This window comes from Genypterus blacodes, unplaced genomic scaffold (genome assembly GCF_046128005.1).
Source record: "Genypterus blacodes isolate CSIRO-AG114 ecotype Tasmania unplaced genomic scaffold, CSIRO-AGI_Gbla_v1 ptg000093l_1, whole genome shotgun sequence".
NCBI lineage: Eukaryota > Metazoa > Chordata > Actinopteri > Ophidiiformes > Ophidiidae > Genypterus > Genypterus blacodes.
The window spans coordinates 428175-454723 of NW_027466897.1; the positions used below are offsets into that span (position 1 = coordinate 428175).

Consider the following 26549-nt stretch of genomic DNA (forward strand, 5'->3'; position numbering starts at 1 on the left):
TTGTGTGGGTTAGTGTGTTTTCAGTAGTGAGACGGTGACAAGTTATCTGTTATTCAATTACACTTGACCAGCATCAGAAAGTCTTTAAAGGTAACATCCAGTCGCCATATTTTGTGAATAAATAGATCATAAAAAGCACTGAGATTACAGTTAAGATCCTGAAAAAGCATCATACTTGTCAGTAGAGTGAAAATATTTGCGAAATAATTGAAAAAGTAATGACAGCATAACGTTATTATATTCAAATTGTTGTCACGTTTGATCAATCAACAGGAAATGCAAACAAAGATCACTAACATTAACTGCTTTAATGACACTAAAATGACTTTTTTAATTAGGTTTTTAAATTAAGACTGGATAGTGCCTTTAAAAGACGTTTTTAAACAAACAGGCTCTTCAACCTAGGGCAACAGTGAGAAACACAACGGTTCAGACTCTCCAGCACTAAAATCCCGATGCTCCTTTGGCTGTCAGTGACCAGGATCTGAATGGGGTATTGGTTAAAAAGCCCGAAATAACATCTTTGGTTAAGACAGTTTAAGACACTTTCACATTGTGTTCTGTGAGATAAAATGAACCATTAGCTCGATCAATTAGAATACAGATGGATGGAGTTATTGTTTACATTTAAATTTGTCTTGATATTAGTATTCAAGGATATTTTTTGCATGTGTTAGTTCCATATTCGAGAGACTTTTAACTAGAGGGAAATAGGAAAATGACCAGACAGCGCCCTCTTCTGGGATTATGCTGCATTTAAGGTGGACCAGGAAGGAAGACGCTGCAAGCAGGTTCTTTAAAAATCTGAGGTCAGATGGGGGAAATGAGCTTCGATCACTGCTTGGAGAAGCCATTTCCAACATTGAGAGACACTTACTGTCCAAAAGTAGTTCCTGCTGGTATATTAGAGCAGCGGTCATCTAAAAACACCTCAGTTGTCTTCCAGTAAAATGTAAAATAATAACAATATTGATTTCTGGTCCTCTTCAGTGTTCAATTTCACAATTATTGATTGATCCTATGCTTTCCAAATTTGCAAAAGCAATGTTGCAAGTTATCTCACACAACAAAGTGAAGTCAAAATCATAACCTGCGTTAAACACAAAACTTATTATGGGCGTCAACACACAACCACATTCAAGAACCAAAGGTAGAGAGAGGAGCTGTGGCCCACAAACCACAACTGAATTGAGGGAGCGCCCTGATAGAGAGGCTTTGGGGGGGTATAAGTGAGCATAGCCTACACTCAATCATCACATACACACACACACGCACACACACACGCACACACACACACACGCACACACACACGCACGCACGCACACACGCACACAGAGTAAATCTAGATACACAAACCAACACGCACACAAACTTGCTGCTAATTCTTTTTTCTTTTTTTCTTGTTTTTTTTTACACATTATCCGTCTTATTTAGAGAACATTTTCTTCCTGTAGGAGAGACCCAGAAACAAACACAAAGGATGGACGTCAGAAAGAGAATATGATTGTGTTATTCCATAGTCAGCCAGTGCAACAGAAACCAAGAACTGGAACACAGTGTAAAAAAGCGAAGTGAGAGAAACTCAGCCACGAGGAAGCCGACCTTCCCACTCAACAAAGGCGGTGGTGTTGTCCCCTTTTCTGCCCAAGGGACCGTCGGAGTCCCTTAGTTTGTCTGTTTGTTTGTTTACTCATTTATGTGTTTTGATTGATTTGTGTTTCTTTCGTCTCAGCGTCCCACAATTTCCCGTTTGCCAGAAAGCGTTGAAGGATGTCCGCAGGCACAACAGCTCCAGCCGCTCCCGCATCTGTGGCTGTATTTTTCCACATGCGTTGCCATAGTGAGGGAAACACTCCCCCCACCCACCCACCCAACCACCCACCTCCACCTAACTCCCAACCCCAACCCCCCCTCCCTGCCGACCCCCACCTCCTCCCGGCAGCTCTATCACTCCTCGTTGGCAGGGCTGTCCTCCAGAGGTGTGATGGCGGGGAGGCCCAGTCCTGTTGCATTGTGGGACGCGGTGAGGCTGGCAACAGTGTGTAGGAGGACGAGGACCAGCAGGCAGAGTTTGAGCCGGCTGTTACACAGTCTGCAGGCTGCCGAGGAGCTGAGGGAGGTACGACGCTGGCATGGCGGATGAGTTCTTTTCAGCGTCCCCTGGGAACGGTTGTCCACTTTCAAGTCCCACCGCACGTCACAACACTCTGCGTCCGGGTCCACGCCCGATGGATAGTCCTCCAGCAGCCCTGGGGATTGTTTGTGGGAGGGAGAATGGACACAAAACAGACAATTTAGCTGAAATCCCATCATGAGGGTGTTACTTTAAGCATTTTGGGTCCTTCCCCGCTACACTTCATTGCTTTTGGTTGGAGTTGGAACGGTTGGAATGAACGTGATTATCAGGTGATGATGATGAAATGCCACATCTCTATAAGAAGCCTGGCACCCAAGCTGAATTACTCACCTTTGAAACACACTACTGGGGTGCTTTTGACATGAACGCTGCACAAAAAATGGTCAACAGCTTTGTGCCATTTTAAGAAAGATGATCGTCCATATAAGCATTTTGAATTAGTGTCTCTCTCAACATTGACACCGTGAGTAAAGCTGGCTTTGCCTGCGTGCCTGCTCAGACTCAGGCTGGGCCCAGTTAGCACAGGTTGACAGTAAAGACTTTAAGTGTGACAAGAAAGGATGAGGTATAATTATGGCAAAGTCTGGATACACAGCGGCCACATGCAGTATGTGTGTAGAGCCACACACATAAGATGCACACATATGTGGTGTGGGGTGGGAGGTGTTTGTGTGAGTGTATGGGTGTATTGTGCATGTGCGTATTACACATGTATGCAAACAAAGTAATGCAGATATACATGTTCAAACGTGCAGAAGCAGCAAACACAAGACTTTGCTCAATCTATCGTAAAGACACTTTAGTGGAAAATCCCTTTTAACCATATTAAAACATTTCTACTGCATTAAGTTAACACAAACAAAGAATACATATAGAACCCATAGACTGGGGACACTCAGATCTCTGAAAAAACGTTATGCAATATTCTTGTTCATGACAAATGTCCATGAAATATGCAAGAAACCAAAATATGAACCCAAACACTGTAATGTGACATGTCAGCTGTTCAACCTGACCACCAGAGGGCAACATCAGCATGTGATGTAGATACCTGGCTACTGCTTGCCTGTTTTTTGATTTCATTGTATGTGTATGTGTGGATGTATGTATGTATGTATGTGTGTGTGTGTGTGTGTGTGTGTGTGTGTGTGTGTGTGTGTGTGTGTGTGTGTGTGTGTGTGTGTGTGTGTGTGTTATGCACCTGCCTCTTGGTGTTTCAAGAGATTTACAGGGTTTTCATTTTCAGCCTTTAAGTGGAGTGATTAGACAGAACATCCTGTCACTGTTAAGTTACACAGAGGCCTATGTGTGTCCATCAACAGATGTGTGTCCCACTGAAATATCACTGGGCAAAACACTAAGTTCCCCGCCTGCTTTGTCAATGTACTGTGAGCTGCTTTGGAGGAAAAACATCATTAGCATGGGGATGGAGGAAATAAGCCTGGGACAGAGTAGGAGACAGAGACAGCTTAGGAGACAGAGACAGCCTAGGGGGCAGAGGCAGCCTAGGAGACAGGCCACACTGTGTTCCCTGCCAGTGTTCACATTTGTTCACAAGTTAGGATGGGGTGTTTCATAAATCACGACGCGAGAGCCCGACTCATAAACATCTTGTCTGAGAATGTGCAGAATCTAACAAGATGATTGAGCCCAGTGAAGTTAGGATTTGATAATGTGATAATTACTCGTCTGCATTGCCATTCTGTCTGTGAAGTGAAGCTTAAAAGAAATGTACTTATAATATGAGAGGAACTACACCGAACTGAGAACACAGAATAGAATACATTTTAAAGTCGCCGAGGGGATAATCAATCAATTGGTGGACTGGATCCAGTCAGCTGACTCAATATCTGGAAGCTTTATCCAGATACTAAGATCACATTTAAATGCAAAGTCAGCATGGCAACTATTTTTAAATCCTGCTTATGCAAGAATCTGTCACACGTTTTATGACTGTGAGATGCAACATTACAGTGATAATTTAAAACATAAATGACTAATAATAATTACTACTTCTATTAGTACTACTAATATTCTGATTGTAAATGATTATTATTAGTAGTAAAAATTATAAAATTATGAACAACACAAGCTTATCATAATACTAACATAATTACTATTCAGGGGCCTGATGTTTGTGTATCTTCTGCTGTGTTAATGTACAACGTTTTTAATGGTTTTAAATCTTTTAGATTTAGATAATCAAAGCAAATGATCAAAGAGAGCCCTTTAATATGCCAACTACTTAATTTGGTCCCCCAATAGCCACTGATGACTAAAAGTACTGCAATGCCTCACTTCAAATAAGGCTCAAACAAAACAGGAGAGATTTAAAAAAAGAAATGAAAGCAATGAAAGAAAGATGCCATGAAGTTACCTGTGCATATAAAACTGGGGCTGCCTCCGTGGATGAGATCGTCGTTGTCAGGCAGGACGAAGGGGCACCGCTGCTGCACCTCCAAACAGTACTGACCACAGGGGATTCGCTTACTGCAGTGCATCTGGGTGGTCTGGAAGTACTGAGAACACAGCCAGGGCTTATAAACCATCTAGGAGGGACACACAGAGAGATAAGGGTGAGGGGACAGAGATGAGGAGGGTGCAGGAAGGCATATTGATGAGTTCGGGGAAGGTTGCATTGGATGATGCACGCAGACACACACACCCACTCACATACAGTACCTGCAGCCTCTGTGACCTCTGCAGCTATTGATTCACCAAGATTGATCTCAATTCCTGGTATACACTGTATAATGTATTTGTTTGTTGCTATGAGGTCATCACTTTGTCAGTCAACTTCCATTTCAGAACAACCGCCTACCTTTTCTATTCAGAGCAATGATTTTGCCTCAAATTTGAATATGAAACCATGAAAGCAGTTGTATCTACTACAGTGTTGGAGTTGTGGTTTTTGCTTTTGCTCGCTCATTTCCCAACTCCTCAAGTACACAAGTGAGGACAAATGATTCACTTAGCACCTTATTTTTCTTTCCTCGTGTGATAAGGTGGTCGCCTCACTGCGTGATGTTAGCACCTCTGGTAATTAGCTGGTATTACATGTGAATCACTCCAGGGACTGGGAGGCAAGTTAGCGCCTGCTGTGAGCTAATCATCGCGCCTAAAACAGTGCAATAAATAACAGATCATATCCGTCCTGAATGTAGATAGAATACTTACATATGGCTGTGTGTGTGTGTGTGTAATAGCAATGTACACCTTCTCAGTTTATATTGAATGAAATAGATATAGACATTCTTTATCTTGGAGGCATCACAATTGATACATTATCCCACCCGTACTCAATAGCTAAGCCTCATGTGTAGATTCTGAGCAATTACAAGTGGAATTTGTTACAAACATTACAACTAATATCCTCGAATCAGCGACATGATACATCCTGTAGTCATAGCAATAGTCCTCTAAATGAGCAAATTTATTTACTCCCTAGAAGATCAATATAGAAGTCAGAAATGAAAGAAGAATTAAAAAAACAGAATAATAAAAGTAAATGAAAATCCTAATCTAATTCATCTAATCGTTTCTAAATTTTGTTCATTCATTCTTTACTTCATACATTTCATGGCTCTAATGATGACACAAGGTGAATATTTATGGACATTCCTGAGCAGGTGAACGATAATCATTTGCAGGCCACATTTTGGAATAAAAATGATCGTAATTTTTTCACAATTCAGTTGAACTATAACAAAATGTTCTACATTGGTGCACATGTTAAACCGTGTGTGACGGCGGGCTGTGAGGCTGCAGGATTTCAGCTCGACAGTAGACAACAAAGCAGCTGGACACAGTGATCAGCACAATCAGAGAGGAGGAACTAATCAGTGAATTCAGGGTTTGGTTGGACTGAAAACCTGCAGCATCTCTCTGCAGGGAACTGCTGTGGCACAACAAGTGGTATAGATAATCACATATCTATAGTCATTTTCATTGTAACAACCAGCACCTAGAGGCATCCTACACACACCCACAGATAAATCTCTCCGAGTGGATAAATCGAGCAGAAGATAACACACACGAATACGCGAACACACACTCACACAAACCACCACACACATTGCCCTTCTCTCTAATTCACTATGACTGTGTGAATGTCACCGTAATGAAATGTGATCACATAAGCTCATATTGCATCTTGTACACATGTGGCTAATATTTCTAAATTATTAACACACTATTAGCGTGAATGTGTGTGTGTATCCAAGCATGCATGAGAATCTGTCTTCTTGCATTGTACTTGTGCATCACATTTTCCATCTCATGGCCTCCAGTTCTGGTGTTTTGACATTGTATCATCTTGTTTCTGTCAGTGCAGAGAGATAAAGACAAACTGGCCAAAATGCTGGATTTTCGCTGTTCAGCATGGACCATATTAAACCAACAATGTCACTGACAATGAGTGTCAAGTAGTGGCTGTTGAGGTATTTATCAGGCATTTCCCCTTCCTCAGCACAATCTCATAAAACAACGTGAACGTCAAAGCCTTTGTGGCTATCCGCTGCAGCTGAGACGTGCATCAGAAATTGGGCTGAAAAATCAATAATAGATCTAAGGAAAGAGATTGTCATTATTATAATTATTATACGATCTAAACATCAAGCTTGTTTACCTATGGTTTGGACCAAAAATGCGCTTTGGATGCAGGAAGGAGCCAAATGTAACCTCAACCCTGAAACCAGAACTGATGGTGCCTTCAATTTATATTACAAATACAAATAGATTAATTCTGACATAGGGGATGGAAAATGTCGATGTCATGGTAGAAGAAAAATTGTATTTCAATTATATAAAATCTGAATTAATTCTTTACTGACCTACCAAACATCCCAATCATAAGTGACACCTCATTTCGTGTAATAATCTAATGTAAAAAGTGAGAAAATAAAACAGCAAATTCCCCTCTGCATCCGTATTGTTCCCTCTAAATCACTCAAACACAAACTCATAGTCATAACTCTGACTTCCCAACTCATGAGCCGCAACTTCTCAAAAGCACTTGAAGGCACAATTAGAAAGACAAACAGACCTCCTAGCCTGCCAATCAGTGGAACATCTGTCTGGAGTGTGAGAGACGTGGCGTGGAAACCGCTGTGCCATTTGGCGCTTTGCTATGTAGCCGTGTCTTCTCGCTCAGTCCCAGTCAGTCAAGCCCACCGCTGCTGCATCAGTCTACTGTAAGCCATGATTGGTTATTTGTCATTTTGCTGTCAAAACCTCAATCAGGGAGAAAGAGAAAGTACGCAAGAGAGAGAGCAGTAGGACGCCTCATTCTCTCCTACTTTTCTGGTTCCTTCCCCCCAAGGAGACAAAACAAAACACTGGGGTCAGCCAGCTGGTCGTCTCTGTTTTGATTCTCTGTATTCTGTTGCCTTTCACATCCTTTTACATCTCACGTTTGCCTTTCCTGTCCTCGCTCTCTTCTCTTCTCTCTTACCCGTGTACTTTGCCTGCCTGTGGTTGGTGATGTGCAGAGTTGAGACTCAGCTGTCTCCTGGATTGGATTATTTCATTACGATTAGGCTAATAAGGTTGTAATTGATGGAAGGCCTTACCCTGCCCTGTGGTATTGGCTTTAAGTGGGCCCCCGTGGCCCCCGCCTTGCCAGGGCCTGGTCTTTAATGTTTTATCTGGACTTGTGGTTGGAGCTAAACTGCTGACAGAGGCTGAGGAAACTGATATTAACACACCAGATTATTGTGGCCTTCATCTCATTCTGCTTCGATATCCAGTGCAGTATAGAAACACACAAACACACACAAACACACACAGTTTCACAAGTCATTTGTAGCCTTTAACTGCCCCACTGCATTAAGGCTTTCCTCTTTTTTTATCAGCTACTCCGCTCTCTTTATTCAAATGATCCTTAGCTTTTATAATGGACCAAGTAACTGGTATGAACGTATTTCCAAGTTGTAACTGAGGAATGAGAGCAAAACAACAACAAGGTGAAATCAACTAAAGAGCAGTACTGCACTGTTTAATCTTGGTTTGAGGAGTCAGTTTAATCAGTGGATGTAAAGGTTGCAGTATATTTCATTAAAAGTACAACATTCAGGGCAAAAAGACGTCTTGCAAGTCTCAAAATTTGCTAATGCCAGCAAGCGTATGTAAAGTCTTTTCTGGTTCTGCATGTAAACCTGTTATCATATGGTGCGTTTTGTGTTTTGGTTCATTCACTGCTTCCTCTGTGCGGACACCATCTCGTTCTCCATCTTTTCATTGTTGTCTTTGCGCAAATTCACTCCTCTTTTTAAAGAACGTCAGCTTCATTCACCCTTGCCTCTGGTTACAGGTGATTTGTAACCATCCTGCCGCCCCTACTGGCATTAAAAAACAGCCATCCAGTGCCACAGCTATATTGCAGGCTGTGTTCTATGGGCAGATCAATTCTTACATTTTCTTTACATTTTCCGAAGAAGTATGGCCTTAAGGTCAAGTAGAAGGTGGAAGCCAGCATGTATTCATTCGCTCATTCACAACAACAGAAATGCCCTCTTGAGAGTTCTACTGCAAGCTTGGGGGTGAAAGGTCTCATAGCTCTCACACGAACCCAAACACACACACACACATGCACACACGCACACACGCACACACGCACACACACACACACACACACACACACACACACACACACACACACACACACACACACACAGATATGTTCTCTCATATGCAAACAAATAAGTGTGCAAACATGCCTATCAAGTCAATAAATGTAATCAACCATGAACTCAATCAAGAATGAAAAGACAAAGCATCGGTCCCTGCAAAGGAAATGGTCTTCAGTGTGTAAACAGGGGATTTGCATGGATAATTATTTCAGTAGCATTGCAGTAATACGACGTCAACTTAATGACATAAAATATGATTGGTTGTGCCATACATATACGTTCACACATACAGTATAGTATGCATGCATGGATATGTCTGTATTTACACTAAATGAGTACATGAATAGAGTATACCCACTAGCCGGGGGCACCAACACCTGGCAAGCGTTCAGAATGTGTCAACGGTTCTAAAGAAAAAAATGTAACGTAACTAATGATCTTAAGGCCCAAATGAACGGGCAGATTTAGCCATGCTGGTTAGTGCGAATGGAATTGGAAAACAAAAGTCCTGCAAGGCTGCTGGCAGGCTGAGAGTGAAACAACAACACGGCCTGAAACTGAGGCAACGCTATGAATCTATTCAGTTATATTCATGATGTATTTGAATGACAATGTCGACACCTGAGGCCTAACAGTGACTCACCTGCTACTTGTCCTACTACACAAATGCAAGCAGACTCAGACTCAGATGTGTGATTTCAGGTACACACTCTCACACACACACACACATAGGTACAGGTACTTTATATTGTTTTTAAAGCCTATAATGGTTAATTGATTACAATAAAATATTAGATTTTCTAAAATACTCAATTAAAATTTCCAATTAAAGTTGTTTTGCAACTTTCTCCTCTGTGCCTTAGTTTTTGAGGTGTTCTCTGAATAAGAACACAAGGGCAAGATCCAGGGTATGCACCCATTCCATTCACTCTCTTTCTGCACTGCTAGATAACAACCAATGAAAAGGTGATGCATCATCATGTAGCTCACAACACGTCACTGTGTCTTTAAATGGCAATATCCCATCAATATCAAAGTCTCAGAATTGTGACGATTCACTAGTATTAGCATTAGTTGGGATTGGGAATTTGTGGTTATAATTTCTCATTCTTGCCTCTTTTTACAGTCAGAAAAAGATGGATACACTTGGAGTTTTATATGTAAACACAAGACAAATATTGACTATCAAAACATAAAAAATAATAAGTAGTTTCATCGATTTTGAACATAACTGATTGCTAAACACATGCAAAAACAGATAGATAGAGAATGAGAGAGAGTGACAGAGATGTACTATATATAAAAATGATAAACTCCAGCCATAGACGGTACAAAGTTCACCAGAGTGTTGGCGGTGGTGCTGTGATGTTAGACAGCCCTGCTTCAGCATCGTGCATCTCTCACAGCACCAAATGTGAAGTGCTGAATCATGAAAGAACCGCGGTGGCGGGCAACATGAAAAATGAAAGTAGAAAGATATGGGCCAAGGAAGTGTATGAATTAATAATGAAAGTCTGAATTTCATCCATGCAGCAGGTGCTCATAAGTGTGCCGGTCCATTTTCCTGTCGTGATGCGATTCATCCTGGACCGCCACACACACACACAGACGCACACACAGACACACACTAACTTAGCCAGTTTACATTGAGTCAGCTACTTGTTGCTGATTGTACCACAGGGACTGACAAGTAAACAGTCTTGATTACAGCCTGACAAGACAGAAAACCTTTATGAGAACACACAGAGAGCAGAGAGAAGGCGACAGTGGGTGGGGGAGGCCCCACCATGAGGAACCATGGCGACACACTGTAGAGAGAATAGAGATGGTTGACACAGGGAGAGGGCCTCTGCTGCTTAAGAACGTCCAAATCCACACAACATTTGCCCTAAAACTCATTTTCTTGATTAATCAAGGTTATTTGGAAGTAATTCATCGGCACCGTCATGCTGACACTTACAATCATAATTAATTTGACAAAGATAATTATCAGCAAACGACAGTGGGGCCTACTGTGAGTGAAGGCCATGAAGCAACATGGCCACAAGGCCTGCTGTTAGCTAACAGGCCTCTGAGAAACAGGGCTACAACCCCGCAACGCAAAAGGTAGAGAAGGTGAGTGTGTGTGTGTGTTTGTGTGTGTGTGTGTGTGTGTGTGTGTATTCATGCCTGTGTGGTTACCTGCAGGCCAATTACAAGTTCTCTAAAAGGCGTTCACGGTCAAGCTAAGCTAAGCCGATGATTAGCTGTGGCGTTAGCCTGCTACATGTTAGCCTGCTACATCTGCTACACAATAATCACAATAATGTCACCAGTTTGCTTTAATAAGTTGGACAGAGTTGTTTACAGGTTAGATAATGTTTCACTACTGGAGCAATATGATATTTATGCTTCGTGTTGTGAATCTCACTCTATGATAACTGTGAAGTATTTATACTTACATAAAGCAGAAATCGCACATAGGACTGAAATGTTACTTTAAAAAGTCTGACAATTTTCTTTGGGACAGAAATGACGGTGAGAAAGCTTTAAACTAAAATGAAGGCATGAGAAAATGACTACATTTCAAGTCAAATGTAAAGTGAAGCTAATGGGAATTTCAGTTAAAGCCAAGAGATGATGATAAAAATTTAAATCTATGTGTGCTTCAGGCTAAAACTAAAATGAAATCCCTGTCAAAATGAGCTTTTTACCGTAGTAATGTGTCCAGTCAGAGAGGCAGCCACCTCTTCATCACTACATTGGGTTCATTAACAATAGAATCCCTCCTCTTCTCAGTGTTTCTGTCTTCTACTCTGGCTCTATCCATGCCACCCCCCCTCCCCCGTCTCCCTCTGCAGTGTGTACTGCAGCACTTGGATGAAAAATGGCCTGGAAGGGGGCTGGTGCAAGGTTGCCAGCAGAGACATAACAGATACACACGCACACACACACACTCACCTTCAGACACACACACACACACACACTGTGCTGTTCCCTATCTGGCTTTGACTTGCTACCTTTCCAGCTTGCTCTCTTTCTGTCTCTTTTAGACATAAAGCAAATGCACGCACACTCACTCACTCACTCACTCTCTCACACACTCACACACACAGGCGTGAGAGTGAGATTGAGAGCTAGAGACACAGGAGGAGAGACAGTAGTGTCAGCAGCTCCGTACAGTATAAATAGCCCACAGTTGTCAGTAGCTTGTTATCAGAGGGTTTTCCTCTCATGTGTGTTTCTGACCCAGCCAGGCCAGCGGACATGCGGCCCTGTCAGGTCCTGTGGAACATCTTAAAGGACGATTAGCATTAATATGCCTCCAAGGCTTCCAGTTAAATTCCCTTAAGTTTGTAGAGAGACATACATGAGCAGTGTGTGTTTTCACCTGTGTGTATCTGACATTTCTAGATGTAAAATCCATAAAATGCATCGGTATGGTGATCAAAGATGAACGTATGGTATTTCTGTATTATTCACGTCACTCACACGCACACGCACACGCACACGCACACGCACACACACACGCACACGCAGACACACACACACACGCACATGCAGACACACACACACACACACACACACACACACACACACACTTCCGGTAGCATGTGAAACGTACCTGTGCCTGTTGGCAGCTTTATAGAAAATTAAATAATTTCATCCATGCTTATCTGGCACAGGCACAAATAAAGGAGAATAAACTGGGAAGGGAGCGGAGGCATCTTCAAAGGGTGTCACTAAAGTTCATCACTGCATTGGGTGAGGGGGAGGGGAAGATGCTGTAGCTCTCTTCAAAGCAACGCAGGCAGGAAAAACATCTTTTAATTAAAAAATAATGCAAAGCTAAGATGTAGACAGGAAAGGCAGAGGGAATGACAACATAAAGGCAAAAGGAAAATAAAGGAAAAATAAAATATACAGCAGACTTAACTGAACTTTGTGGTTATAGCTCTGCCCTGCTGAGGATGATAAATAGAGCCACACAGTAAGGACAACATTTAGTTCAGTGAAATACCCAAGGCTGCGGACACTATTTGTCAAAATCCGGCCTATTTGGTGTAATTTCATTCAAAGCTTTATTACTTTAGATGTTAAACTCAGAGAGACATGGATAATGCCTTCAATTAAAGAAGACAAGTAGACCGTAATGTGTAATAACTCGATTCACTGAAATTCATAACTTCTCAGTAATGTAGCCGGGGAGAAAAAAAACATCCATTACTTTGAGGGGAAAAAAAACAACAGCTTTTTTTATTGACGGATGCATTAGCTTTATTTTACAAAAATTCTCTATTGGTTGTAATGGGCTCATTGCTGGATCCAACCAGCAGGGGGCCTGAAAAGCAGGTCAAAGGCAACAGAAGAGGGGGCAGGCATATATAAACACTGTATGTATCTCAGAGTTAAAGGTGATGATGTCAGACTTCTCACAAGCTCTACCAGTCTCCCGAGCAAGATCCCAGTTGCCCAGTTGGCAAGCATTACACTAAAATACTCTTTAAGGTTTTTAAAACTAAACTAAGCAGTCCCCTCTGTCTCCTCCCCTGTGGGAAATCACAGGCTTTGAACTGTACTGACTTAACTGCAAACTTCAGTCGCACAGTATAATTTAAGCCACATTTCTTAATTCTCAACTGTAATGTTTCAACATCAATGAACATGTGGGAATACCTGCTATAATACATTATGCTGACCTGAAAATGTCCTAATTTACATTCCTTTCATATATTGAGACATAATGTTAAGCACTAGTATTGTGTTAATAGGGGCCTAATACCATAGCTGCCAGGTAAACTACTTCTGGCAATTTGACTACTCAAAATGTTACACAGGTAGAGTTCCAAACTGGCATATTGTCACATTAAAAGTGTTCTATTACAGCTATGAGCACGGGGAGGTTGAGCTGACATACAAGGGCAGGCAACAGGACCTTAACAGTATTATTGCTGCTGTATGAATGGTTACATCATGTTAGAATAATGTTAAGGCAAATTACAGCATTTACCAGAACACTTGTGGCAATGTCTTTGTATTAAGAATTGGACATATGAAAGGAATTATAGTAACTCAGTATGCTCCAACAGTGAAAATGGAAGTAATCATTATCCCTGTCTGACTCACTGATACAATTACCATAAGTTCAAAGAAAAAGCAAAAGAGGAGAGCCAAAGATGACAGAGAAGGTGGAAATATCAGAACATGAAACAGAGACAGACAGAAGGAGGGGATGACATGAAAGTGAGGCGAGTAAAGACATACCAAAGAACAGGCCGCTGTCCTAGAAGCTGAGATGTACTTTGTAGTAAAGCCCTTAAGAACAGGAGCTCCTTTTATGCCAGCCCAGGCCAGGAGGGGACACCAGTCATGGCGGCGGTGAGAGATGTTTACAATGAGAGGAGGGAGCAGCTGGTTATTGACTGTAGTTTGTTTAACGATAAAAAAAAGGAGGCAAATAAGACAGCGAAGGAGACGGTGCTTTCTGTCTGTAAAGCGACGGAGCGAAGATGGATAATTTTCCATTTATGTGACAAATGCAGAGTTTAGATCTTTCACTCTGACAACAGAGGACAAGCTCTGCCCGCCAGCCTCTCACCAATGACACTGTCAGCTGTGTTATATTTGGACCAATTACATGCGGGGGGAAAAGACAAAAGATAAAGTTTGCCTTGGGGTCTCTGCACAAAGAATACCGGGAAAGCCTGAATCACCGAATCTTAAGACTTACAAGACGTATTTTTGACCCAAACCTTCTACTTTAAGGCCAGAAATGAAGCAGTAATGACGTTTCTTTGTATTTGCTGTCTTGTCTTTCTCCCAAATAAGAAGCACCGGAATCAAAACCTACAGCTAGATTAGTAAAAGCAGTTAGATCCTTGTACGACGTGCTCAGTGTGTGTGTGTCACCTCACCCCCACCTGTGCACGCAAGCCATGAATCAGCAGCCTCTGAATGTCATTTGTTCTAGTAATGCATGGAAATCAGCTTGTTCAGGTTTGGATCATGAGATAGACAAGCCAGTAGAGTGAATATGTCTTGTCTTGTTTTTGTCAGAATTGCCTCCCCATTACACTGTGGCAATGCAGTGCGGATTCATTCCAATAGTCTGAGATATATGAGATAGGAGCGCTGGCTGCTGAATGGCATTACTGCTGTTAAAAGCTATGCTGTCGGAAAATCAAACGCAGACAGCAGGCAATAAACAAAGGTGGACCTTGTGAATTATCTTTGCTCCCCGCTATAAAGTTAATGCTGCTAAAGATCCAAGTGTTGCTGTAAGATATAAACTTAATAATTACAATAGAACCAATGTCATTGACAGTAGAGTATCCAAACAATAGGAGTGCATGTGACAGAAACAAATGAAGGAAAACAATACCCATCCCTCACTTTTTATGTGAATAACAATAAGCACATAAAGCAGACACACACACACACACACACACACACACACACACACACACACACACAGGCACTCGTTTGCACTCACTGTGACACACAATCTCTTGCTGAACAGCAGGAAACCAGCAATGGCGGCCGTTTAATTATCAGATGAATAATGACCAGAGCTGAGGAGTTATCGATAATGAAGGACTTGTCCGGGCTGGTCCATGCACTGCCCGCTGTGAGAGAGACACTCCAACCCCCTGACACTGACACTGACACATACACACACGCACACCACATGCACACATCTATACTGGCGTTGGATTGCAACAATAGGCAGATGCTGCTTCACTGAGAAATTGATTTTAAAGAAACTTGCAGAATCTTTATGTAAAGACACCAACTCTTCACCACATACACAGCTTCAGGTGAGTGTAATAAGAGAAATGTCACAAGAAGTTCAAAGGGCTTCTGGGTGACACTCAGTACACAGGGGTGTCAGAATAATGAAGAATCTGTTTTCATGCTGTATTGTGAAATTATGAATACAGAGGAGATCAAATAAGAGTTAAACCAACATTAACATCAGCAGACTGGAAACAACAAGAAATGATAAACACAGAGTCACTTAACCAGCAGGGAAATGGTGGATTGAATGAAATGCTGTCATAGTAAAATGATTATGTAATGAAATTAAAATACATAATTGCATAATGACTAAATTACATCAACAAATCATTGTATCTTTTTCAGTAAACAAACCCGTTTTCAGTTGCTGTTGCTGGTTTTTAGTGGCCTGCTGCTTGCTCAGCTCACCTTCATGATGCTGATGCTGCCTTTAATGCTACTTTGTTTAGGTCAGTGCCAGTTTCACTCCTGATGACCTTCTACACACAATCTCTGAACAAAGCCAGGCCTGCCAAGAGCATCGTGCACGACGTGGATGACATAATTATGGGCACTTACACAGGAGGTAAGACATCAACCTACAAAGAATCTGTAAAATCTCTTTCCTCTCTTGTCCCCTTTTCTCTGCACCCTGCACTTGGCACATAAGACACTTCCACTACACTTCCACACACTATACACACACAGATCCAGTGGTATATAGATGATGTCACCATTCATGTTTGATGTTTCATTATCAAGTCAAGTGTGGTCCATAGATAAACATCAATCAGTGTATTGTCTGGTATTACACCACATCAGAATACTGGGTAGTGTACAGTTCACAACAGCAGAGTGTGTGTGTTGGCTGGTAATGGCGCCAATTCAAGATCAAAGCAAATGCAGGACAGAGCTTTTGGGTCCATTGTAATAACAGGCAGGGCTTATGCAAACTGGGGTGAATCAGGCTATTTTAGGGCTTTAAGCACGTTTACATGAGGGCGACAAACTTCCATTCACTGTATTTTGCCGTCTACAGGGACTATGAAGCCAAATCCAAAAATGTATTCTACGTAAATGTTTAATAATACAATTCTTAGAGAGAATTTTGTTTTTATTGTGCTTTTCAAGCTCCAATCTCAACTCAATACTCAATCAGAATGGAGAGGATGCGTAAGCAGACAAAGAAAGTAGGTACACCCTCAAGCAAGTGTAAGACACACCGACTTAAGAAATAAAAACCTGAAACAGCGTAAAATTTAAATCAGAGGCTGTAGGAGATAATATGGAAATGAAGTGATTCCTTAAAAGCAGTGAGAAGTAAATAAAAACTCAAGCAGTATAAGGGTCGATACAAGCGAGTGTGAATAAAGGATCATTTAAGAGAAAATATCCAGATCAAATGTAAAATAAAGAACTGTTACGACAAGCAGCTTAAATCAAAAAGTAACAATATTCTGATCAGCAAACATGCAGCAGGATGTGAGTGTGCAGACGGCCTACACAGGAGGAGTCCAGAGGAGACGGTCTTTAAACGCATCACGTTTGACAGGAAGGGCAGGTGATTATATTTGGTATTTTTAGACCAGCTCAGGTCAAACAAAATGTGTTTTGCCAGTAAGTGTTCACACGTGAGGAATGGTGAAATTGCGGCCGTCGCTCACCTCGAGCCGCCTACACAGCCAATTCGAGCAGCGTTTGCAATCTGAGAGACACACAGCTACATTATCTTAAGGCTTTTACACAAAATGTTCCCCAAGAACCGACGCTTCATCTACAGTGCCTGTCTTTGTAATGGATGGCGAGGCAAGTTTATGGCGCTAAGCGTAACTGTACTGGGCGGGGGTGTGCGCTCCTAATCGATAATCAATTAATCGTGGCCAGCCCTAGTGAAATGTGTTGCGAGGGTAAGACACAGCGTGAGGGGAAACTCATCAGGAAAGACAGCTATGAGTAAGGCTCCATCGTTGTAACTACACACAGTTTGTACACCACACAGGCTTTTAGGGGGATTCCTCCTGCTGATCTTGCAGTTTCTCCCTTGCTTTCAGCGACCGGTCAAGCATTTTGCAAACCGCGCAGATTTTCAGATACCCGACGATTACAAGGCAGGACAAGCCTCTCTCTGGTTACACTGTGCCGCCCTTGCACTCATTTGTGGTTAATTAGATCAAATGTTTCATTTGTTAAAATTAGTTTCTAGCAGCATCATTAGCACAGACACTCACACACACATACACACACACACACACACACACACACACACACACACAGCCCTACCAAACGTTACTGTACCTGTTATTTACCTCTCTCTTTGGCACCTTGTCTTTATTTCGTTCGCTCTCTGATTTCATGGTTTCATTACACATACCGACAGAGAAAGTAGGCCAGGATTGGTTTGTGTTTAAAATTCGGGACAAAATTAGAAAGCAGAGACAGAATCTGATGGGGTCAGATTGTCTGGGCCAATCCTGAGACACAGTCGCTTTGCTGCTCCCAATTAGACTAAAAACTACATGCAAAAAGTCTCAGAGTGATGTATTCAACCGGGCCACCGTCTGCCCCTCTGCTTCCCTCTGTCAGAGAAACAAAGGAAGAGGGAGCGAAAGACAGAAAAGGGGGGATGCAAATATTAGGAGACAGGGAAGAGAAGCAGAAGATAAATTGGTCAGCCCTCCCCCATCTCTCTCTCTCGCTCTCTCCAGCTCTCTCTCAGGACTGCTGTGTGCGAGACTGCAGATAGATTCTGATGTTCTCATTTATGTCTTAATGATTGGGTTAGTATGCAGCTTGTGCTCTGCAATGCTGCGCTTAGACAGAAAGCAGGATCACAGGGCGCAACGAGCATACATGTGTACCCGTACGCACACATGCCGCGACATGAAAGGATTAATGCCAAGATCGGATGCATACGGCGCCACATACATAGATGTATAGCTCAGTCGAAGCAGAGATGGCATACTTGGTGTACACATGCAATTACAGATAAATCACACATCAATTGGTATTAATATAATACTCTAAAATCAGAGAGAGAGATGGTGCTTGTAATGACATGTCACATTATCATGGATGGTTAATGCTTGAAATTCCAGGATGAGTATCCTTTTAGTAAACAGCCGTATCATTTGAATATTTCATTGAGGCCAATTACCAGCTTGTTTACTTATTAATCTGATTGCTGCTTGCCAGAATAAGCTCCAGCCCTGCATCACAGAGAGCATTAGAGTTTGTGTGAGCAGAACTGAGCAGCCCCCACACTGCTGGTAGGCCTACAGCAGGGAAAAGCAAGTTTACACTGAATTATAATGATAGATAAGAGAATATTATCATGGCAGTGGAAAGCATTCAAGGTCCCGGAAGAAATGCGCCCATAACACATACCTCATTTGGTATCCATGGCCACAATCATTATCAGCCACAGTTTCAGTGGATAAACAAGGTGTTCAAATAACCTAAGTCTACAGATGTGAAGAAAAAAAATTCATTGCTCTACTTGCTTTCAAAAAGGTTGAAAACTAATTTATTCATTTTAAATAAACAATTTCCGTCGCACATGCTTGGTGATGGCAGATGAAGACTGGGCACAAGCACAATAACAAGTCTGAAACAGATAGATGAATGAAATGCCTGTAAAGTTACAACTTTTATGCTTATGTCCTTGAAAATAGACCCGAGCGTGAAAATCCTGTTAACATTTCTGAGGTGAATGTGGTCCATATGTTAAGACAGAGAGATGACAGGTCCATTAATCTAAGCCCTATATCCCATTTCAACAAGCTGTGTAAGAACACGGTTGCGTCCCATTCCCCGCTGACTCATTACAACTCAGGGGGGCCCCTCAGACCGCCTCGCCTGCAATCGATCCACACAATGAAATATAATCTAATACATAAGACAATACATATGGTACACTAGCATTTAGTGTTCGAGGGAGAGAAACAGAAAATGGCCAAGAAGTTCACGCGGTTTGCTCTTTGCACGGCTTCCTTCCTTCCTTCCTTCCTTCCTTCCTTCCTTCCTTCCTTCCTCTCTCGCTCTCTGCTAATATCTCCCACCAGGCCAGCACAGAGAACCTGGCTGTAATACCATTGGACTGGGATGACAAAATGGACCATCTAATAGCATCACCAGCTTGAAGAGAGCTAGCCTGAGGGCCCAGCCCGCCGCTGTTTAGGGGGTTGATATATGAGGAGATGAGAGGAGGGCAGCTTTAGGGCCGGGAGCAGTCGCCCGTTATTGTAACCCTTCGATACCTGCAATAGCCATATCCCATCACTAAGTTGATTGTATGGTGCAGGTGTGCGGGCTGATTTCTTATATAAATGGGTGGAATGGGGCAGAGCCATAGGTGCATTTATAGAGGTGCATGTGTTTGTTTGTTTGTGTGTGTGTGTGGACCTGCTCTCCATAATATAGAGATTTTCCACTTTGCTGCCTCTATTGTGCGGTGGAGAGAGAGCAGACTCGTGGGGGCTGTAGGACGAAGCAAGCTTAACAGACCTCAGCCCTGTTTATGTTAGCCGGCTCGACAAAACCTAAACCCTGCAGTACATACATGCTGTATGCATTCTGCTGAGAATCTGTAGCGTTGGTAAAGAATAATCAAGTGGATTTTGTCTATATAAATATCCTGATCGATCCTTGATTGATCAGCAGGGCGGTGCTTTACATTTCAGCCCAAATAAGCCACAACATAACCTGCTCCAGGCATCCCAGGCAAGTGGCAGAGCATAAGTTACTGTGATTAGAAGTGAGGCAGGTTCATCACATCTAAAAATGAGACTTGAGCCTGAAGTTAGCTAGCTAACCCCTTCATCTCTCTCCGTGGTACAGCCCCCTAGTGCACTCTGCTCCACTTCCATCCACGCGCTCCACGCAACTGGAGCTAATACCACACTTCAGCCTCATCAAGTATATGTGTGCTCTACAGCACTAATCACTGTCACCCACTCATAGAGGCCTTGCTTAATGAGGAACATTCTCACCAACTGTCTGCTGTGATGAAAGAATAACACCCCTCTCTGTGCACTGCATTAATAGATAATACATACTGTATCTGCCTCAACTCTTGATAGCCTATATTTCTCTGCAGCTCAGCGCCTGCACAGCCGCGCATTAGAGCACATAGATCTTTCCAAAAGTAGGAGTTGGTGCCAAGATATAGCAGGATCACAGCTCACGTGACTGTAATCCTTTCAAATTAACTTTGCTTTTATGTGCCGGCCTCTTTTGTCTCTGCCAGTAGCTGCTGTCCCTTTGTCTCAGCTCTGTGATTTTATAACCCGCCATTCCTCATCCGTCCACTAGTTGTCTCGACTAGGCGTCCTGATGCAGCACACACACCTGTTAGTGCAAGAGGTGAGAGCAGCTTCATTCATCGCATATAATTATCCACATATCTGAGATACAGTGGTGTAAAGGGAGCCTTTGACAGCGGTTTTCATTCCATTTTAGTGGCTTTGATGTGGTTCTGATGATGAAAATGCATTAAATCTGTAAAGTTATAAATGTCAAGTTATATGGCATTAAATCTGGAAGGTGAATGTGGAGGAGGAACTCTATAATCTGGCTTTGGAGACAATGGAGACAATTTTTATGCAATGAATATATCTTGACATTCCTCTCTTAATAACAAACTGAATCCTTGTACTGTCTATCTTTATTCTCCCCACAATGTGAAGCCTTCTGGTCTGAAGCTGTCTTTCTAGCTGATAGCAACAATAGCAAGAAATAAGGCATCAGGATGATACCATTGTTGTACCTTTGAATTGCGTCAAATGACGTTCTTTACACAGTGTGAGTTTGAATCCTTGAATAAGTTTGAAATATTTGTCCTGATGAAAAAGAAAGAAAAATTCACGCAATTTCAATTTAATTAAGGGAAACCAAAATACTCTCTTCCACCTTATCGTCTCCACGCCTCTCTGCAGAGCTGCATGCCGATAAAACAATTAAATTCAAGTCTGAGTGAATTCACAACTTCTAATAATTCGATCATTTTCAAAAATTAATTGCATTTTGTTCATTTTTTTTCCCTTCCATGCATTGTTTCAGTTCATTCCTGCTCATGTTATCACGCTATTATTCCATTCTGCTGGTGTTATTGTTTGTTCCCCCTCAGACTGACTTGACTGTTTAAACGATACACACCAACAGTGAAAAGGCTTGAACCCATCATGGTGATACTTGCTCATTTATAATCGGGAAGAGTTTTGACAGATTCTGCTGATACAAACATCATCTGGAAGAGATTGAAGCTTGTATCCGCATAAAACACCAGCAGCTTCAAGTCAAACACAGCAGAGGGATGTAGTCTGTCTGTTCCCTGCACATTTCTGTGACCTTTCTCTGTAAATTTGACTCCCGGCCACCGTGACAACAAATTTACAACGTTTTTATTTTTACAGGAAAAACTCAAAGCCTTAACCTTTTATTCCATACAGAGTTGTTGACATAACAACATCTCCCTTATCGTGTAAGGAAAAATATCTGACTGATAAAGAGAACACTTCCCCTCATCCTGCGAGATGATATCAGAGGTCAGTGGAGCTCTTTGAACGCAGTTGTGCATCTCATATTCATTTCAACCTTTTCCATTTCCATTGTGACTTGGATGTTTGTGCTGCTGCTGCGGCTATAGTGGCTCTATAATGTAGTTCCTAATTCTCTGGGAGGCAGTGGCTCAGTGGGTAGTGCTTCCGCTTGGGAACCGGAGGGTCGCCGGTTCAAGCCCCTGCCGAGGTGCCCCTGAGCAAGGCACTGAACCCTCAATTGCTCCCCCCTCTGCGAAGGGTGGTAATGTAATGTAAGTCGCTTTGGATAAAAGCGCCTGCCAAATGATCGTAATGTAATGTAATGTTCTCAACTAACTTCACCAATGCTTCAAAATAGAAAGCTCTGCCCCCAAAGTTGATTTAAATATATTTTAATGCACATATAAGAGGGGTTACTTGGTATACTACACTTGAAATCCATCTTATTTGTGAATATTTTCCCACAATGACTGAATTTCCATAGATGTCTTAGATTTTCTATCAATATATTTGACTTGGAACGTCCTTGATTTCAAGTCACGCTGCTCTGAATGCGGTTTCAGAATTATGTGTCAGGCATAGAATGAAAAACTGCACATTTATGTTACATGGAGTTCCTTTGCTTGAGAAGGGTCAAAGTATCAGGCGTGAACATTAACACACATCTTTAGCACATCTTCAGATCAGTCCATCCTGCTCTTTAGCTATTTCTTTCAACCCTTTGTTTATCTGAGAGCTGTGATATTTTGCATATTTAGGCCCCTGTAAATGTCTCGTAGCAAATTGTGTGTGAAGTGCGACCTTTCTCCCATGTCACCTTGCCTCTCAGCACGCCTTTCCGAGCGTAAATAAAGGTTGAAAAAGAACCGAGTCGTTCACCGTGTTGCTCAGCGTCCATGTAATCCCACTGTGATAAACCCTCTGTGGGCGATTCACTGTACAACCGCCACATAACCTAAAATTACATCTCTCTCTCTGACGCCGCCGATCCTCCACGCCGTATGTTTTTGCGCTTTACCTCACCGGTTCGTCGTCTTTGCATTTTCCCGCGTTTCCTTCCCTCCTTCCCTCATCGCCTTCATCTAATCTGATACATTACAAACAGATGTGGGTGAAAGTATGATAGATTATTTGCGGTGGAGTATCTGAGCGTGGAGACATGGATTGCTCAGCCACAACAAATGTGTTTTATGAAATTGAAAATGTGAAGCATAAATCTGTGGAGTCACAATGAGTCTGTTCTATTCCATTATGTAAATGAGGCTCACTCCTGGGAATTTATGGAATCAGGACAGACATTCATAAAAAAAACCCACAAATATGTAAGATGTGTCTTCCACGGCACAGGCTACAGAGGCCAGAGTTGTAGGTAAATACAGGAGTAACGATGACATCATGCACAAGAGAGCAGGATGTGATAATGTAGGAAATGCCTTGGCAACCACACACACACACACGTCGCGAATCGAATAGGGATGTTGCATCTCCGTATGTCAATATCCTGTATGATTAAATTACAAATATACACACTCACAACGACCTGCACACTCTTAAACACACACAAAAAATTGCGCTGACCTTCCTTAGGTCATTGTAACAGCTGTGATAATCCCAGCCCAACAGCCCATCATGTGTGATATACTCAGTCCTCTACATATACACACAAATAGACTTCCTTTCTCTCCTTCCACCACTGACTCTACTCTCCACATTCCCGACATTTGCATTTAAATTGAAAAAGAGAATACATAATTCCTTAATTCCCTGTGAGTATCCGCGGTCCCACATGACCCCACTCCATAGAGTCCTCCCACACACACCTCCGAGAAGAGAACAATCTTTTCCTGGATATCACTGTGTACTTGACACCTCCTCTTCCTCCCCCACATACTATACACGTTGAAGTGTGTACATGACCGTGTGTGCACATACATGCACACAAAAATGCTATTACACGCACAAAGCCGCATATGCATGCCAGAAGCCAACGTACAAAGGTTTGCATTGTCATGAGGGGTAGTGCACTGACTGCTGCACTGCTGTGAGCTCTTTGCTTGCTTAGCGATGAGTCTATTACTGTGTGTGAGCTGTAGCTGTGGGCTGAGGACACACTTGGTCTCCTGCCCTCCATCAGCCAGGGAAATTATGCTTTAGAAGAAATAGTTAACAGACACACAGCAATAATCTTTCTATGACACGAACATAACATTGTATAAGGATTTCCAAAGATTGCATCTCTAGAAACAGAAACAGTGTAACAATATGTAACTGATTGAAAAAGAACCCTGGAAGCAAGACTTCTTCTACACGTCTTCTGTGAAATATGTACAATATATTGCTCATATTTCGTATCGTTATCCACACAAATTGATAGTATGAGATACTGGTCACAATTAGACTGAACTCTGGTAGCCAACTTACCACATTTTGACAACATTAAGCAGTAAAAAAAACAGCTGAGCGTCTTGCAACTGAGGCCAGACATTTTTGTCATTAACCTAAAACAGAGCTAAAAGGAAAGGAAATGTTCATTCTTCATTCTTTAGACAAGCATAAATAGACGCCAGTGGGTTGCTAATGTGGCTCCTTGTCTGCTGAATGTGTAAATTGTAAAGTTTTGCTGACAGCATTAGTTCTGACACTTATGACAGCTTTACAGGGATACACAGACAATTTTTTGAAAGTTTTCAGTAAATTCATACCGAAATGAGGTCACTGTCATTGTTTTTTTTCAAGTTGTAGCACTCTGGAGACATTCTGTGGCCACTTACCTTTTTTAAAGTCCCTAGAATGGATTGGATCCATGTGTTAGTACCTCACTAGTGTAAAGATTGAGCTTAATGTACGCCACAATAGCATTTGTGGAATACCAAATAGCATTGTGGTGATAATGATGCTAACATCTTGTAAAGTCCATGTTCTTTAGGTGCTATTGAAATACATAAATGTTACCAAATTACCATCAAAATAGGTCGCTGCCATGTAAAATCTCTTTGATTTGGCACTTGACACTTCTCCTCAGCCTTCCTCACTGGGGCACTAGCTACAAGAGTTTTTAGACAATGGAAAAATGCCAGGATACAGAGTCAATGGATACCTGCTGGTCTTTGTTATAGCCATCTTTTTGGCATTTTAACAGATTATTACATTTATGGCTCCAACCCACTTCTGGCTACCTGGGAGGCAGCCCCCAACCACACTGGCAGTCTTCACATCTGTTGTAGTCACTCAGCACTACAATCTTACAGCATATGATCACCGGGATCGTTGTCATCAAAACAAGGCAATCAAAACTGACTGCCAAGCTCCAACCTCCTCCAATATATGGCCGGCGGCGGTATGTTTTCCTGTTCCAGCGCGGTGTGGAAGTCCTCTGTAATCTTTACAAAACAACCCACAGCAGGCACTGCTACGTGGTTATTTTCCTATTTACTCCGGCGCCGCTCTCAGACCACCTCTGTAAATGATGCAGTGATGACAGATGTATATGATAATAGTTGCAACAAGTACGTCTCACAGGGATTTGCTCTACTTCTCCACATAATTCACTATGATATTACGACTTTGGCCCGTCAGCTTACAGCCATGTCTTAATGTCTCCATCATCTAAATAAGGTCCCCTGACTCAGTGCTCAGCTAAATGTCATCAGCATGTGAATGCAGTCGACACAAACCTCCCATAAGTGCCTTCTGCCTCTAAGCCCTCTGCAGGAAAAAGGTTCCTGTCTTAATATGCTGAGTGCAGATGGCCGTCACACTGCTCTCTTGGCCTGTATCACTTATTAATAAAAGAGCTAAGAGGTCCGGTCTCTGGGGTTATGATCAATGCCGAATCGCTTAATGTAGCTGAAGTGTGTGTGTGTGTGTGTGTGTGTGTGTGTGTGTGTGTGTGTGTGTGTGTGTGTGTGTGTGTTTACCGTAAGTTCTGGTGAAGAATGTGGTATTTGACAACTTTGCCTCTTCTGCATAAAAGATTTTGGAGTAAATACTGGACAGTATTGTCGCTGTATACATTGAACTGCCTTTTGCTTCCTTCCTGTAAGATTTTCAGTTAAGAAATGTGTGAAAATAACAGTGGGCTTTGTGTTCCCTTCCAACTGTTGTGCTTTGCCCATAACTCCCATCTAAGGTTCCATCTGTTTTCATGCTTTGGCATCTTTGCCTGTAGGGAAAATGCCAAAGTTCATGTTGTTTGTTAAACTCCCAGTTGTTCCCTTTCTAGGAGACAGGAAGTGCTTACAGTAAATTAAGTAAGTCGTTTAATTAAATTTCAAACCTAAACCAGAACTTCATTTATTTTATCTTTAAATTGTCTTGTTGAAGCAGTTTATGAGTCTGGAGCCCTGAAGCCTCAGTGAAAATGTGATACTCATCATCAGCCGCCAACCTTATTTGTGATAACTGCATCATAGAGAGAAGAGAACGTTGTCCTGATGTAGTGTTATGTTTGATAGGACTCCAAAGACAAGGTTACAGTCATGTGTCAAACAT

The 26549-nt window shown here is 42.1% G+C and overlaps 1 protein-coding gene across 1 annotated transcript in view; it reads right to left on the bottom strand.

The window, feature by feature from the left end:
- Window positions 1–1947: 1947 nt before the first annotated feature.
- Window positions 1948–26549, bottom strand: part of nalf1b (NALCN channel auxiliary factor 1b) — a 58178-nt gene continuing 33576 nt past the window's right edge. The window contains exons 2-3 of the mRNA XM_076159176.1: window positions 4515–4686; window positions 1948–2249 (exon numbers count right to left, since the gene is read on the bottom strand). Coding sequence (XP_076015291.1) covers window positions 1948–2249; window positions 4515–4686 — 474 coding nt within the window. The remainder of the gene's footprint in view (window positions 2250–4514; window positions 4687–26549) is intronic.